This window comes from Oncorhynchus nerka, linkage group LG10, assembly GCF_034236695.1.
Source record: "Oncorhynchus nerka isolate Pitt River linkage group LG10, Oner_Uvic_2.0, whole genome shotgun sequence".
NCBI lineage: Eukaryota > Metazoa > Chordata > Actinopteri > Salmoniformes > Salmonidae > Oncorhynchus > Oncorhynchus nerka.
The window spans coordinates 89,550,140-89,565,740 of record NC_088405.1 but is presented as its reverse complement, the minus strand read 5'-3'; the positions used below and the strand labels follow the sequence as shown (position 1 = coordinate 89,565,740).

The 15,601-nt window shown below is 45.1% G+C and overlaps 1 protein-coding gene and 1 long non-coding RNA gene across 4 annotated transcripts in view; both read left to right on the top strand.

Annotated features, from left to right (window-relative positions):
- Positions 1-1,256, top strand: part of LOC115116842 (cytoplasmic polyadenylation element-binding protein 4-like) — a 37,825-nt gene extending 36,569 nt beyond the window's left edge. For all 3 annotated transcript variants that reach the window (XM_065023905.1, XM_029645315.2, XM_029645314.2), the window contains one exon: positions 498-1,256. In XM_065023905.1, the coding sequence (XP_064879977.1) occupies positions 498-725 (228 nt within the window). In that variant the 3' untranslated portion in view covers positions 726-1,256. The remainder of the gene's footprint in view (positions 1-497) is intronic.
- A 636-nt stretch (positions 1,257-1,892) lies between these two features.
- LOC135573801 (uncharacterized) lies at positions 1,893-5,766 on the top strand. The gene is made up of 2 exons (XR_010464944.1): positions 1,893-4,068; positions 4,188-5,766. It is a non-coding gene; the product is annotated as an uncharacterized LOC135573801 (long non-coding RNA).
- Positions 5,767-15,601: the final 9,835 nt, after the last annotated feature.

The following is a 15,601-nucleotide window of genomic DNA, read 5'->3' as shown; positions in this document are numbered from 1 at the left end:
GGAAGATGTATTCATCCTAGCTCTATTCTTTACTGCATGTCTGATAGATGGTTTTTATTTCTCCCTGTCTCTCTCTGGTCCTCCCCCCCGTCTCTCTCTGGGTCCTCCCCCCGTCTCTCTCTGGGTCCTCCCCCCCGTCTCTCTCTGGGTCCTCCCCCCGTCTCTCTCTGGGTCCTCCCCCCGTCTCTCTCTGGGTCCTCCCCCCGTCTCTCTCTGGGTCCTCCCCCCGTCTCTCTCTGGGTCCTCCCCCGTCTCTCTCTGGGTCCTCCCCCCGTCTCTCTCTGGGTCCTCCCCCCGTCTCTCTCTGGGTCCTCCCCCCGTCTCTCTCTGGGTCCTCCCCCCGTCTCTCTCTGGGTCCTCCCCCCGTCTCTCTCTGGGTCCTCTCCCCCCTGTCTCTCTCTGGGTCCTCCCCCGTCTCTCTCTGGGTCCTCCCCCCGTCTCTCTCTGGGTCCTCTCCCCCTGTCTCTCTCTCTCTGTCTGCCCTCTTCCCCCCCCAGGTGGAAGTGAAGCCATACGTCTTGGACGACCAGTTGTGTGATGAGTGTCAGGGAACTCGGTGCGGGGGCAAGTTTGCCCCTTTCTTCTGCGCCAACGTCACCTGTCTCCAGTATTACTGTGAATACTGCTGGGCGGCCATCCACTCACGCGCTGGTCGGGAGTTCCACAAGCCACTGGTCAAGGAGGGAGGGGACCGGCCTAGGCACATCTCCTTCCGCTGGAACTGAGAGGCAGAGGGGGGAGTAGGAGTCGCAAAATCATTGTACAAATAAATGCACTTTTCTGTTGCTGGTTCCTTTTTAACTCTAATTTGGGAGAAAAAAAGTTTATTTTAAATTAATATTTTTTTTTAAAGATGAGGAGATATGTCAAGAAAGGAAAAGAAAATGTGTATCCCATGTGAAATCCCATTCTCTTGACTTTCTCCAGTTGCTTTTATCTTTTATTAGAGCAGAATTTGAAAAGATTAGGCTTTCAATTGTCACCTTACTATCCAATTGGCGTGTCATTGACCATTAACTTCAAAGCAGTATGTTCAGTTCAAATGTTCATCCAATAAGCTACAGAGCAGATGTTCATCCAATAGGCTCCAGAGCAGATGTTAATAGCAAAGGTGTTGCTAAAGAAGAGTGCACTTATTTCTTTATTTTAGAGTGCAGAATATAAAGTCTCAGTAGTTAACCAAAGCTTAATCTCAATTGGTTTGAAAAAGAAACAAGTACAGAAACGTGGATTATTTCCCAGATCAGATGTTTGAATATTTTTTTTTGAGACCATGCTAATATTTGATGTTACTTGACAAGATCCATTTCACAACAGGCGTTCTGGTTTGATCTCCATTTTGACATGCAAAAACTAATACCTCAAGCTTAGCTGCTAATGTGACGAATAAGTTAAAGAAAGTAAGCTGGTATCCCTCTTCCCTTAGGACCACAATCAAAGGGAAACGGCTTCAGCAAAAAGACACATTTTTATAGACGCTGCTTTGTCACTTCTTTATTTTTGTAATCTGACCCAAGGTTGTACTAAGAATGAACATAGCATTTTATTGGGGAATGTATGGCATTGGAGGTCCCTGAGACCCTCAGCGCTGGCCCGTATAGAGATAAGTGACCCCCCCCCCTCTGTGTCTGAGGCCATGCTAGCTAGGAGAGGAGAGGCTAGTGCCTAGTTGTCATCAGGGCTGGCCCGTATAGAGATAAGTGACCCCCCCCCCTCTGTGTCTGAGGCCATGCTAGCTAGGAGAGGAGAGGCTAGTGCCTAGTTGTCATCAGGGCTGGCCCGTATAGAGATAAGTGACCCCCCTCTGTGTCTGAGGCCATGCTAGCTAGGAGAGGAGAGGCTAGTGCCTAGTTGTCATCAGCGCTGGCCCGTATAGAGATAAGTGACCCCCCTGTGTCTGAGGCCATGCTAGCTAGGAGAGGCTAGTGCCTAGTTGTCATCAGGGCTGCACGTGAGCAGAAAGCCCTGCTTTTCGTGTATTATTATTATTATTGCGTTGGTGCAAATCTCCCAATCCTTTATTCACAACCGTATTCTGTTTTTAACCCCCCTCAAAGAGAGAAATGAATTACAAAAGCCAGGCTTGTCATCAACACATTTCCATCTAGAGGAGGATGCAGTTATTAGACCTGCAGACCTCTCTTCCTGTGCCAGCCCAGCTAACTCAGCCAGTGTTCTAAGCATAAATGAAGATAGTCCATGCGATGTGCTCTACTACGTACGTCCCACAATGCAGTTCACTCACTCAAACAAGACTGCAATAAAGAGGGTATACCTAGATGCTTTAGGGAACCAAAGTCGCCTGTGCAGTAATACAGTATTTCATTTCAGTTTTTCTGAGTTCATTATTCTTTTCCTATTTTTCTTACGAAGACCAGATGGACTACAGCAAACCAAAGATTGGCCTTGAATAGATAACAGTGCAGTCAAAATCCAGGAAAACACTAGTGAAAACAACTGGACTTATTCAGTTTACAGACACCCAGGCTTTTTCACCAGTCAATCCTCTCATTTCCAAAGGTCAAAATAGAGATGTTTGTTGCTAGGCAGTTGTGTAACGTGAATAGGTCTGCAACAGGTTTGGGGAAATGAACACAAAAAGCTAAACAAAGGCTCACATTTGGTTTGGTTATTATAGTCATACAGTATCTGAATCTACTAGCGTTTCAATATGTCAGGGAGGGAGTGCTGAAATAGAATTTAACACACTAGTGAAAACCGTATCCTTGTGTTGGCTTGCTGGTGTTCTACTGCACCATGACTTTAGCTTGCTGGTGTTCTTCTGCACCAGGACTTTAGCTTGCTGATGTTGTACTGCACCATGAATTTAGCTTGCTGGTGTTCTACTGCACCATGACTTTAGCTTGCTGGTGTTCTACTGCACCAGTTCTGCACCAGGACTTTAGCTTGCCTGTGTTCTACTGCACCAGTTCTGCACCAGGACTTTAGCTTGCTGGTGTTCTACTGTACCAGTTCTGCACCAGGACTTTAGCTTGCTGGTGTTCTACTGCACCAGGACTTTAGCTTGCTGGTGTTCTTCTGCACCAGGACTTTAGCTTGCTGGTGTTCTACTGCACCAGGACTTGAGCTTGCTGGTGTACTACTGCACCAGTTCTGCACCAGGACTTTAGCTTGCCGGTGTTCTACTGCACCAGTTCTGCACCATGACTTTAGCTTGCTGGTGTTCTACTGCACCAGTTCTGCACCATGACTTTAGCTTTCTGGTGTTCTACTGCACCAGTTCTGCACCAGGACTTTAGCTTGCCAGTGTTCTACTGCACCAGTTCTGCACCATGACTTTAGCTTGCTGGTGTTCTACTGCACCAGTTCTGCACCAGAACTTTAGCTTGCTGGTGCTCTACTGCACCATGACTTTAGCTTGCTGATGTTGTACTGCACTATGACTTTAGCTTGCTGGTGTTCTACTGCACCATGACTTTAGCTTGCTGGTGTTCTACTGCACCAGTTCTGCACCAGGACTTTAGCTTGCTGGTGTTCTTCTGCACCATGACTTTAGCTTGCTGGTGTTCTACTGCACCAGTTCTGCACCATGACTTTAGCTTGCTGGTGTTCTTCTGCACCATGACTTTAGCTTGCTGGTGTTCTACTGCACCAGTTCTGCACCAGGACTTTAGCTTGCTGGTGTTCTACTGCACCAGTTCTGCACCATGACTTTAGCTTGCTTGTGTTCTACTGCACCAGGACTTTAGCTTGCTGGTGTTCTACTGCACCAGTTCTGCACCAGGACTTTAGCTTGCTGGTGTTCTACTGCACCAGTTCTGCACCATGACTTTAGCTTGCTGGTGTGGTGGATAAACATTTTAGGAGTTAAACACTTTTTTGAAGAATTTGCTGTTAATGAGAGAAAAAAAGATTATTTTATACATGGCCTGCTGATTTTTGGTACAGTGTTTTCTAGCTAAATTATTTTGTCATGCACATATAAACATTTTATGCACTACTTTTCTAAATATTTCTTTTTTTCTTCCCAACAGTCATTTTAGGCACATTTTTCACAAATGGGGAAAACTCCTTTTTGCAATACCTCAATTTTTCACATTGTGAAAGGTAGCTTTTGTACTTTTGTTACTGAGAGATCTGCATATATGGACACTTTTCATTTAACGAAAAAAATGTAGTGATTTCGATATATATTATTTTCAGTTATGCTTTTTTCTACATTTCAGTGCTGAGGAATCTTCACAACCAAGTAGCGTGCGTGCATTGACGCGACTTCCGAAACGGCAGAGGAACGATCAGTGTACTGCTTAAAGGTCTTAGACCTTATACACTAGATGTTTCACAAAAATCAGATCTTAACAGCATGGCGAGGACAAAGTTGTCATTTAAAATTTTAATGTTATTGTTTAAAAAAAAAATGGCTATCCTAGTTGGGGAAAATGGTAACTTCTCTTTTTGGTTTCCTCTCCATAGCTGGAATATAACTATTATAAGGATAATGCAAATTATGGTTCATGCTTCGGCTGAATCTCGTATCACAAGAATGGATGTTTGGTGTTTAGATATTTTAACATTTGAAAATATATATTCTTGAACTTGCCAACTAGCTCCTATTGTAATCCTTAGCATGCATGACGAAAAAAAGATAAGTACATGAATTAGCTATTGAATTTGATTGTTGTGGTTGTGCACCAGATGTTTCTCAACTTTAATTTGTTAAGGACACCCCCACACCTCACTTCTCTCCCATGTGTTGATATCTTTGCCTTCTCCATACTCAGACCTCTGCAGGATGCAAAGAAAAAAAAGATGAGAAAATAAGAAAAAAACGAACTCTAAAATCTATTTTAGCAGTGGAGGACTTGAGCATCTTATAGGACACTGTTGAAAAGACTTGTTAACTCATCTCCACTGTCTGTTGAGGTAATTCAACCGTTTTGGAAGAAGGGGAACTTTAAGACTTGAATGTGGTAAATGTTGCAAGTTAACTTCGAGTTGTTATGTGCAATACATTTTATTTTATTTTTTTCCAGATAAAGACTCTTTGCAATGTAATTCTTTAATGCCATTTTTAATTGCAGACATTTAAAGAAGACGTTAATATGTTTTTCAGTCATTTTCTACTGTTATTGTAATCCTTTTCATGCTGGTGTTTGTAAAAAAGAAAAAGAAATCAAACTATTTGTACTAATATAAATAATTGAAGTTATTTTTAAAACATTAAAGGTTTTGTGCTCATTTGTTTATTTCAAGCTACTGTGATTGCATTGTAATTATTAGGTCAATAATGTATTTAGCTGTTTATTGGTATATTTTTAATTGGAATGTATAATTTTTATAATTTTGATCAGATTTTTGTTATATTTTTGAGGTGAAGCTTTTAAAGTGTCTAGTTTTTACTAATTGCTATATTGTGCTCCACAATATATGATTAACATTTTCTGAAGGAAAATAAATATTTAAATATTTGTCTGTTAATGATGTTACTTAATGGCAAAATTTCAATAGTTTTTAACTGTATGGGAAGGTTGTTGTATTTATTAATAGCATTTTTTACTTAAGATATCACCTTAATTTCTATTGTCATTTCACTTTATAAGTTCCTATTTTTGTATTTTCCTTTCTAATTAAGTTATGTAATACAAAATGTCCATATTTCTAGGAGTTGGTCTGTAGCAGTGCTAGTGAAACGAAAAATACAATTCTGTTATTTAATTGTTTGCAGCCAACTATTTATAACAGTGCATCATTTTGAAATATTTGTAATGTGAAATGTTGAATGAATAAAACTTAACTGTGATAAGGCCCATTGTCTGTTTATTTTGGTCTGGATTGTAACAGTCCGTTTTCTGTAGCGGTCTATCGGTTGCTGCTTTCACAAAGCTAGGCAGCAGTCATTGTTGGGCCCTGGCTCATAAAACCTCCAAATTAATTCAGATCTCTTTACTACATACAAGCAAATAAGGTGACAATGAGTTCTGTACGTTAGGCTGTGTGTGAAAGAGCGTGAGACAGGGAGTTGAAATGCTGACCACAAGCAGCTTTCGATAATGTCGGTATCAAAGTAACCATTTATATTTAATGAGCATTTATTTTGCAACCATTGATTATTTCCTTGTCCAGACTACGAAGTCATTGTGTTTGTATGCCAGATGTTACTCTGATCTTTTCAAAGACTTAGAATGTCACTATAATGCTATGGTCATCCTTGCGTATCCTTGGCCATCCTACACAAGCCATAGCTGATTAGCTGATGAATCCAGTCAATGTAAAATAGATGCATCATGCATGCCAGGTTATTGATAATACTGCAGCAATTCCATTGGATAATGAGGTGTGATTAGTGTGTCTACAAACACAGGAAGTAATCACCTTCCTCAGACTCAGCAGCTCCACCTGCCTGCTGACTGGTACATTACCAATATAAAGTATGAAACCTTGTTGCACTACTTAGAATCCACTTTTCTGTGGTCTTCCAATAATCTGTCCAACCTGAAAAGAAAACCATTAGCTCACTACCTTTGGGACCTTGCGTGCCTTAGGTAGCAGCACTCACATTGCATGAGTAGGCTAAAGTGTAAACCCATACCATATTCCTTCAATGTAGGCAAAACCATCTCATCCTAGTAGAGGAGAGTGGGGTATGTTGAGACATTTTTTACATTCAGCATCACTACGTCAAGGGGAATATAGTATTCTAACAAAGATATCTACATATATTCAGAATGTTGTGTATTCCTGGATGTAATCAGAATTAATGTAAACATAAAAGTTTTGAAAACATAGCTTGTCGAAAGAAAAAGTGGTCGCTTGACACAACTTACCCCGGGTTTGGGTAAGTTGAGAACAGGGACAGACTAAGTTGAGCCTCCTTGGGGTAAGTGGGTGATGGTGTCCTGTGACAGTGTGATGGTGCTGGTAGGTCAGAGTGGAATTCATGGATTGGGGGTGTACATTCATATATATATATATATCTTTGTTCAATATCACTCCCATCAAGATGGCGCCGAAGAACATGACTGAAGTTTTACATTCTTCCAACCAATTGTGCAATTTTGTTATTTTTTTTGCGTAACTTATTTTTTTAACTTATTGTGTACATAATGTTGCTGCTACCATCTCTTATGACCGAAAATAACTTCTGGACATGAGAACAGCGATAACTCACCGCGGACTATAAGAAACGTTTTCCTTTAACGAGTCTGATGAGAAGGATGTCCTGATTTCACTGGAACAGGCCCAGATCCACTGTCACGCCCTGGTTGAAGTATTTTGTGTTTTTCTTTATGTTTTGGTCAGGCCAGGGTGTGACATGGGTTTTTGTATGTGGTGTGTAGCTTAGTGGGATTGTAGCTTAGTGGGGTGTTCTGGGAGAGTCTATGGCTGTCTGAAGTGGTTCTCAATCAGAGGCAGGTGTTTACCGTTGTCTCTGATTGGGAACCATATTTAGGCAGCCATATTCTTTGGTTGTATTGTGGGTGATTGTCCTGTGTGTCTTGATGTCCTTGTTAGAGGTTTGTAGACACATGTATAGGCTGTTTTCGGGTTTCGTTTATTGTTTTGTTGAGTTTGTGTGTTGATTCGTGTTAAGTTGTTTTATTAAATATGGATCAAAATCTACATGCTGCAGTTTGGTCCGACTCTCCTTCACCAGTAGAAAGCCGTTACAGAATCACCCACCACAGGACCAAGCAGCGTGTCAACAGGCAGGAGCCACAGGAGAAGCGACAGGTGCAGCAGGAGCAACAGCAGCAGCAGCAAAGGCAGCAGCAGGAGAAGCAACAGAAGCAGCAGCAGCAGTGGGAGAGGCTGCACTCTTTGGATAAATGGACTTGGGAGGAGATCCTTGACGGAAAAGGACCCTGGGCAGAGCCATGGATGGAATTGGAGCTGTCGGCGAAGCAGAGTGCTGAGTCTGAGAGTGTGGAGGATGTAGTGGACAGAGTAGAAAGAAAGCTGTTGGCGTGGCATAGTATGCACGGCATACCAGTGCCAGCACCACGCATCAGGCCTACAGTGCGTCCCGCCTGTCCAGCGCTGCCGGAGCCTCCCGCCTGTCCAGCGCTGCCGGAGCCTCCCGCCTGTCCGGCGCCGCTGCAGGAGCCTCCCGCCTGTCCGGCGCCGCTGCAGGAGCCTCCCGCCTGTCCGGCGCCGCTGCCGGAGCCTCCCGCCTGTCCGGCGCCGCTGCCGGAGCCTCCCGCCTGTCCGGCGCCGCTGCCGGAGCTTCCCGCCTGTCCGGCGCTGTCAGAGCTACCGCCCCTCAGAAGGATGTCCTGATTTCACTGGAACAGGCCCAGATCCACACCTTTTGCGTGAAGAAAAGGGGACGCAGATCGGGGATCCTTCTGAGAATCCGGAGGTGAGTGAATAAACTCTCAATGCTTTTCATTCTCCTTGTTAACGTGCAATCGTTAGAAAATACAATTGTTGACTACTATTAAGATTATCCTACCAACGGGACATTAAAAACTGTAATATCTTATGTTTCACTGACACATGGCTGAACGAAGAAACGGACAATATAGAGCTGGCGGGATGTTCCATGCAAGACGAAGGGTGTGGGTCTTTTTGTCAATAACATCTGGTGTGCGACATCTAATATTAAAGAAGTCTCAAGGTATTGCTCGCCTGAGGTAGAGTACCTTATGATGTCGACCACACTATTTACCAAGAGTTCTCATCTGTATTATTCGTGACCATCTATTTACCACCACAAAGCGAAGCTGGCACTAAGACGGCTCTCAACCAACTCTATAAGGCCATAAGCAAAGAAGAAAATGCTCACTCAGAAGCGGCGCTCCTAGTGGCCGGGTACTTTAACGCAGGCAAACTTAAATCAGTTTTACCACATTTTTACCAGCATGTCACATGTGCAACCAGGGGGAAAAAAATCCTAGACCACCTTTACTCCACACACAGACATACAAAGCTCTCCCCCGCCCTCCATTCGGCAAATTTGACCAGAATTCTATCCTCCTGATTCCTGCTTACAAGCAAAAACTAAAGCAGGAAATACCAGTGACTCACTCAATACGGAAGTGGTCAGATGAAGCAGATGCTATGCTACAGGACTGTTTTGCTAGCATTGACTGGAATATGTTCCGGGATTCCTCCAATGGCATTGTGGAATACACCACCTCAGTTATCGGCTTCATCAATAAGTGCATCGATGACCTCATCCCCACAGTGACTGTACGTACATATCCCAACCAGAAGCCATAGATTACAGGCAACATCCGCATCGAGCTAAAGGCTAGAGCTGACGCTTTCAAGGAGCGGGAGACTAATCCGGATGCTTATAAGAAATCCCGCTATGCCCTCAGACGAACCATCAAACAAGCAAAGCGTCAATATAAGATTAAGATAGAATCCTACTACATCGGCTATGACGCTCGTCGGATATGGCAGGGCTTGAAAACTATTACTGACTACAGAGGGAAACTCAGACGCGAGCTGCCCAGTGACACGAGCCTACCAGACGAGCTAAATGCCTTGTATGCTCGCTTCGAGGCAAGCCACCCTGAAGCATGCACGAGAGCAGCAGCTGTTCTGGATGACCGTGTGATAACGCTCTAGGTAGCCGATGTGAACGAAACCTTTAAACAAATCAACATTCACAAAGCCGCTGGGTCAGACGGAATACCAGGACATGTACTCAAAGCACACGCGGACCAACTGTCAAGTGTCTTCATTGACATTTTCAACCTCTCCCTGACCGAGTCTGTAATACCTACATGTTTCAAACAGACCACCATAGTCCCTGTGCCCAAGGAAGAGAAGATAACCTGCCTAAAGGATTACCGCCCTGTTGCACTCACGCCGGTAGCCAGGAAGTGCTTTTAAAGGTTGGTCATGGTTCACATCAGCAGGATCCTCCTGGACATGCTAGACCCACTCCAATTCGCATACCGCCCAAACAGATCCACAGATGACGCAATCTCAATTGCACGCCACACCGCCCTTTCCCACCTGGACTAAAGGAACACCTATGTGAGGATGCAACTGCATCCTGGACTTCCTAACAGGCCACCCCCAGGTGGAAAGAGCAGGCAACAACACGTCTTCCATGCTGATCCTCAACACTGGGGCCCCTCAGGGGTGTGTACTTAGCCCCCTCCTGTAGTCTCTGTTCACCCACGACTGCATGGCAAAACACGACTCCAACACCATCAAGTTTGCTGACGACACAACAGTGGTAGGCCTGATCACCGACAACGATGAGACTGCCTATAGGGAGGAGGTCAGAGAACTTGCAGTGTGGTGCCAGGACAACAACCTCTCCCTCAATGTGAGCAAGACAAAGGAGCTGATCATGGACTACAGGAAAAGGCGGGCCGAAAAAGCCCCTATTAACATCAACGGGGCTGTAGTGGAGCGGGTTGAGAGTTTCAAGTTCCTTGGTGTCTACATCACCATCATGGTCCAAACATACCAAGACAGTCGTGAAGAGGGCACGACAAAAACCTTTTCCCCCTCAAGACACTAAAATGATTTGGCATGGGTCCTCAGATCCTCAATAGGTTCTACAGCTGCACCATCGAGAGCATCCTGACCGGTTGCATCACCGCCTGGTATGGCAACTGCTCGGCATCTGACCTTAAGGTGCTACAGAGGGTAGTGCGAACGGCCCAGTACATCACTGTGGCCAAGCGTCCTGCCATCCAGGACCTATATAATAGGCGGTGTCAGAGGAAAGCCCATAAAATTGTCAGAGACTGCAGTCACCCAAGTTATAGACTGTTTTCTCTGCTACCGCACGGCGAGCGGTACCGGAGTGCCAACTCTAGGACCACATGGCTCCTCAATAGCTTCTACCCACAAGCCATTATACTGCTGAACAATTCAGAAAAATTGCCACCGGACAATGTACATTGACCCCCTCCCTCTTGTACACTGCTGCTACTTGCTGTTTGTTATCTATGCATAGTCACTTCGCCCCCACCTACATGTACAGGTTACCTAGCCTGTTCCCCTGCACACTGACTCGGTACCGGTGCCTCTTTATTGTTATTCTGATTGTATTACTTTTGATTATTACTTTTTATTTAGTCTACTTGGTAAATATGTTCTTCCTCTTGAACTGCACTGTTGGTTAAGGGCTTGTAAGTAAGCATTTCACGGTAAAGTCTAAACATGTTGTATTCGGCACATGTGGCAAATAACATTTGATTTGGTTTAATTTTATCACTTACCCTTCCATTTCTTGACCAATTGTCCAGGACAAGGATGTTGTTTTGATGTGCCAATTCGTAGGCAAGATCTCTGGATTTGAGGCTACTAAAGCCCATGAAACTGGTCTGTAAGATTCTTGATATGTTAATCAAGCTGAGACTCCATGTCATCAGATAGGACCTGGTGTGTCTCTGCTACTCTATCATAGCCTCTCTTTATCAAGCTGAGACTCCATGTCATCAGATAGGACCTGGTGTGTCTCTGCTACTCTATCATAGCCTCTCTTTATCAAGCTGAGACTCCATGTCATCAGATAAGCCTGGTGTGTCTCTGCTACTCTATCATAGCCTCCCTTTCACACAGATACATGTTAATAGTCTTTTTTGTTAATGTACATCTTCAGTGTCATTCAGTCTATTCTTTCATCCCTTGCTGCTGTTCATATGGACTTCATCCCTTCTCTCACTTCCGTGTCTTTCTCAAGAACCTCGAGGGGGGGCTAGACCCCTGCTTGTTTTACTTTTAATACACGATGTTGCAATACAAATGCACTATGACATATTACATTTAGTCTGTTTTATGGTTAATATGCATAGAATTTTTGCAATCATCACTTGAATGGGGTATGGTGGTGATTGGCTCAATTTAACCCAAGGCAAACATTTTGACTATATGAGCCCACACAGCTACAAAGATGTACTGTCATGTAGTTTTAGGATCTCATATTGTAGCTTTCAGAGACCCCAGCAGATGCATTAAAGTCTTAAAACAATCTACTTTGGTTTAGAAACAAGCATCATGAAACCTTTAACACAATAAATTCATTTGACTTTGTGAAAATCATTTTTTTTTACCTAACTTGCTTACCACTTTTTTGTATGTGGTTTCTTCATTTACAGACTCCATGAAATGATGACCTCTTTTTGTGTATCATTTCCTAGAAACAAGGGGTGGCTCAACTAACCCAACTCTCCCCTAGTGTTTTTCTTCAATGTAGACTAAATCATCTGATATCTAATTACCTTGCTATCATCCAAATAAGTCATGCAAGAGAAAAAGTTTTGGATGGCATTGCGTGGCTATCCCGCTGCAGGAAGTGTGCATAGAATATTAGTGACACAAGGCTTGGATGAAAGACCCAGATGACATAACGCCTGTCTATCTCACAGGGGAGACAAAGGTTCTGCTGAGCCAATCCATTCTGCTACCGGATGCCTGCTCTCTCTCTCTCTCTCTGCCTCTGTCGCAGTCAGTAACAAGGTCACAGAGAAATGGACCACTCTGTAAACACAGCTAGGTCGTGGTGTCTGGTAAAATGCATAGGAAGGCAAGGCCTCTGCCCTGGGCATGTTGTCTCAGTTAGAACATTGATAAGAATCAGTACTCTAGGACAGGAATTGTACATCTTAGGTTATTGAACACTGTGTGTATCGTGTCTATCTGATCAGTCCTAAACTGGTGAAGAATTCAGTGCATTGGAAGTATTCAGACCGCTGGGCTTTTTCCACATTTTCTTTTGTTACAGTCTTATTCTAAATGGATTCTGGATTAGATATTTTCCCCCCTCATCAATCTACACACAATACCCCATAATGACAAAGCAAAAACAGGTTTAGACATTTTTGCATATTTTTTATTTTTTTAAACTGAAATTTCACATTTCCATAAGTATTCCCAACACTTTACTCAGTATTTTGTTGATGCACCTTTGGCAGCGATGACAGCATAGTCTTTTTGGGTATGACGCTACAAGCTTGGCACACCTGTATTTGGGGAGTTTCTCCCATTCTTCCCTGCAGATCATCTCAAGCTCTGTCAGGTTGGATGGGGAGCGCCGCTGTACAACTATTTTCAGGTCTCTCCAGAGATGTTTGATCGGGCTCTGGCTGGGCCACTAAAGGACATTCAGAGATTTGTCCCGAAACCACTCCTGCGTTGTCTTTGATGTGTACTTAGGGTCGTTGTCCTGTTGGAAGGTGAAGGATCTCTCTGTACTTTGCTCTGTTCATATTTTTCTCTATCCTGGCTAGTCTCCCAGTCACAGTCCCTGTCACTGACAAACATCCCCACAGCATGATGCTGCCACCCCCATGCTTCACCATAGGGATGGTGCAAGGTTTCCTCCAGACATGACGCTTGGCATTCAGGCCAAAGACTTCAATCTTAGTTTCATCAGTCCAGAGAATCTTGTTTCTTATGATCTGAAAGTCCTTTAGGTGCCTTTTGGCAAACTCCAAGTGGGCTGTCATGTGCCTTTTACTGAGGAGTGGCTTCCGTCTGGCCAATCTACTATAAAGGCCTGATTGGTAGAGTGCTGCAGAGATGGTTGTCCTTCTGGAAGTTTCTCCCATCTCCACTAAGGAAGTCTGGAGATCTGTCAGAGTGAACATTGGGTCCTCTGATTGCTGTTTGGCTGTGCAGCCAGCTCTCGAAAGAGTCTTGGTGGTTACAAACTTATTCTATTTAAGAATGATGGAGGCCACTGTGTTCTTGGGGGACCTTCAAATCTACAGACACATTTTGATACCCTTCCCCAGATCTGTGCCTCGACACAATCCTGTCTTGGAGCTCAACGGATAATTCCTTCGACCTTATGGCTTGGTTTTTGCTCTGACATGCAGTGTCAGTGTCCTTTTTCCTATACCCAAGAAGGTAAAGATAACTGAACTAAATGACTATTGCCCCGTAGCACTCATATCTGTCATTATGAGTGGCTTTGAGAGACTAGTCAAGGTTCATATCACCTCCACCTTACCTGCCACCCTAGACCCACTTTAGTTTGCATAGCGCCCCAGCAGGTCCACAGACATTTAAGTCATTTACATTTAAGTCATTTAGCAGACGCTCTTATCCAGAGCGACTTACAAATTAGTGCATTCACCTTATGACATCCAGTGGAACAGTAGTGCATCTAAATCTTTTAAGGGGGGGGGGGTGAGAGGGATTACTTTATCCTATCCTAGGTATTCCTTAAAGAGGTGGGGTTTCAGGTGTCTCCGGAAGGTGGTGATTGACTCCACTGTCCTGGCGTCGTGAGGGAGTTTGTTCCACCATTGGGGGGCCAGAGCAGCGAACAGTTTTGACTGGGCTGAGCGGGAACTGTACTTCCTCAGTGGTAGGGAGGCGAGCAGGCCAGAGGTGGATGAACGCAGTGCCCTTGTTTGGGTGTAGGGCCTGATCAGAGCCTGGAGGTACTGAGGTGCCGTTCCCCTCACAGCTCCGTAGGCAAGCACCATGGTCTTGTAGCGGATGCGAGCTTCAACTGGAAGCCAGTGGAGAGAGCGGAGGAGCGGGGTGACGTGAGAGAACGAAGGTTGAACACCAGACGGGCTGCGGCGTTCTGGATGAGTTGTAGGGGTTTAATGGCACAGGCAGGGAGCCCAGCCAACAGCGAGTTGCAGTAATCCAGACGGGAGATGACAAGTGCCTGGATTAGGACCTGCGCCGCTTCCTGTGTGAGGCAGGGTCGTACTCTGCGGATGTTGTAGAGCATGAACCTACAGGAACGGGCCACCGCCTTGATGTTAGTTGAGAACGACAGGGTGTTGTCCAGGATCACGCCAAGGTTCTTAGCGCTCTGGGAGGAGGACACAATGGAGTTATCAACCGTGATGGCGAGATCATGGAACGGGCAGTCCTTCCCCGGGAGGAAGAGCAGCTCCGTCTTGCCGAGGTTCAGCTTGAGGTGGTGATCCGTCATCCACACTGATATGTCTGCCAGACATGCAGAGATGCGATTCGCCACCTGGTCATCAGAAGGGGGAAAGGAGAAGATTAATTGTGTGTCGTCTGCATAGCAATGATAGGAGAGACCATGTGAGGTTATGACAGAGCCAAGTGACTTGGTGTATAGCGAGAATAGGAGAGGGCCTAGAACAGAGCCCTGGGGGACACCAGTGGTGAGAGCACGTGGTGTGGAGACGGATTCTCGCCACGCCACCTGGTAGGAGCGACCTGTCAGGTAGGACGCAATCCAAGCGTGGGCCGCGCCGGAGATGCCCAACTCGGAGAGGGTGGAGAGGAGGATCTGATGGTTCACAGTATCGAAGGCAGCCGATAGGTCTAGAAGGATGAGAGCAGAGGAGAGAGAGTTAGCTTTAGCAGTGCGGAGCGCCTCCGTGATACAGAGAAGAGCAGTCTCAGTTGAATGACTAGTCTTGAAACCTGACTGATTTGGATCAAGGTCATTCTGAGAGAGATAGCCAAGGACGGTACGTTCAAGAGTTTTGGAGAGAAAAGAAAGAAGGGATACTGGTCTGTAGTTGTTGACATCGGAGGGATCGAGTGTAGGTTTTTTCAGAAGGGGTGCAACTCTCGCTCTCTTGAAGACGGGAGGGACGTAGCCAGCGGTCAGGGATGAGTTGATGAGCGAGGTGAGGTAAGGGAGAAGGTCTCCGGAAATGGTCTGGAGAAGAGAGGAGGGGATAGGGTCAAGCGGGCAGGTTGTTGGGCGGCCGGCCGTCACAAG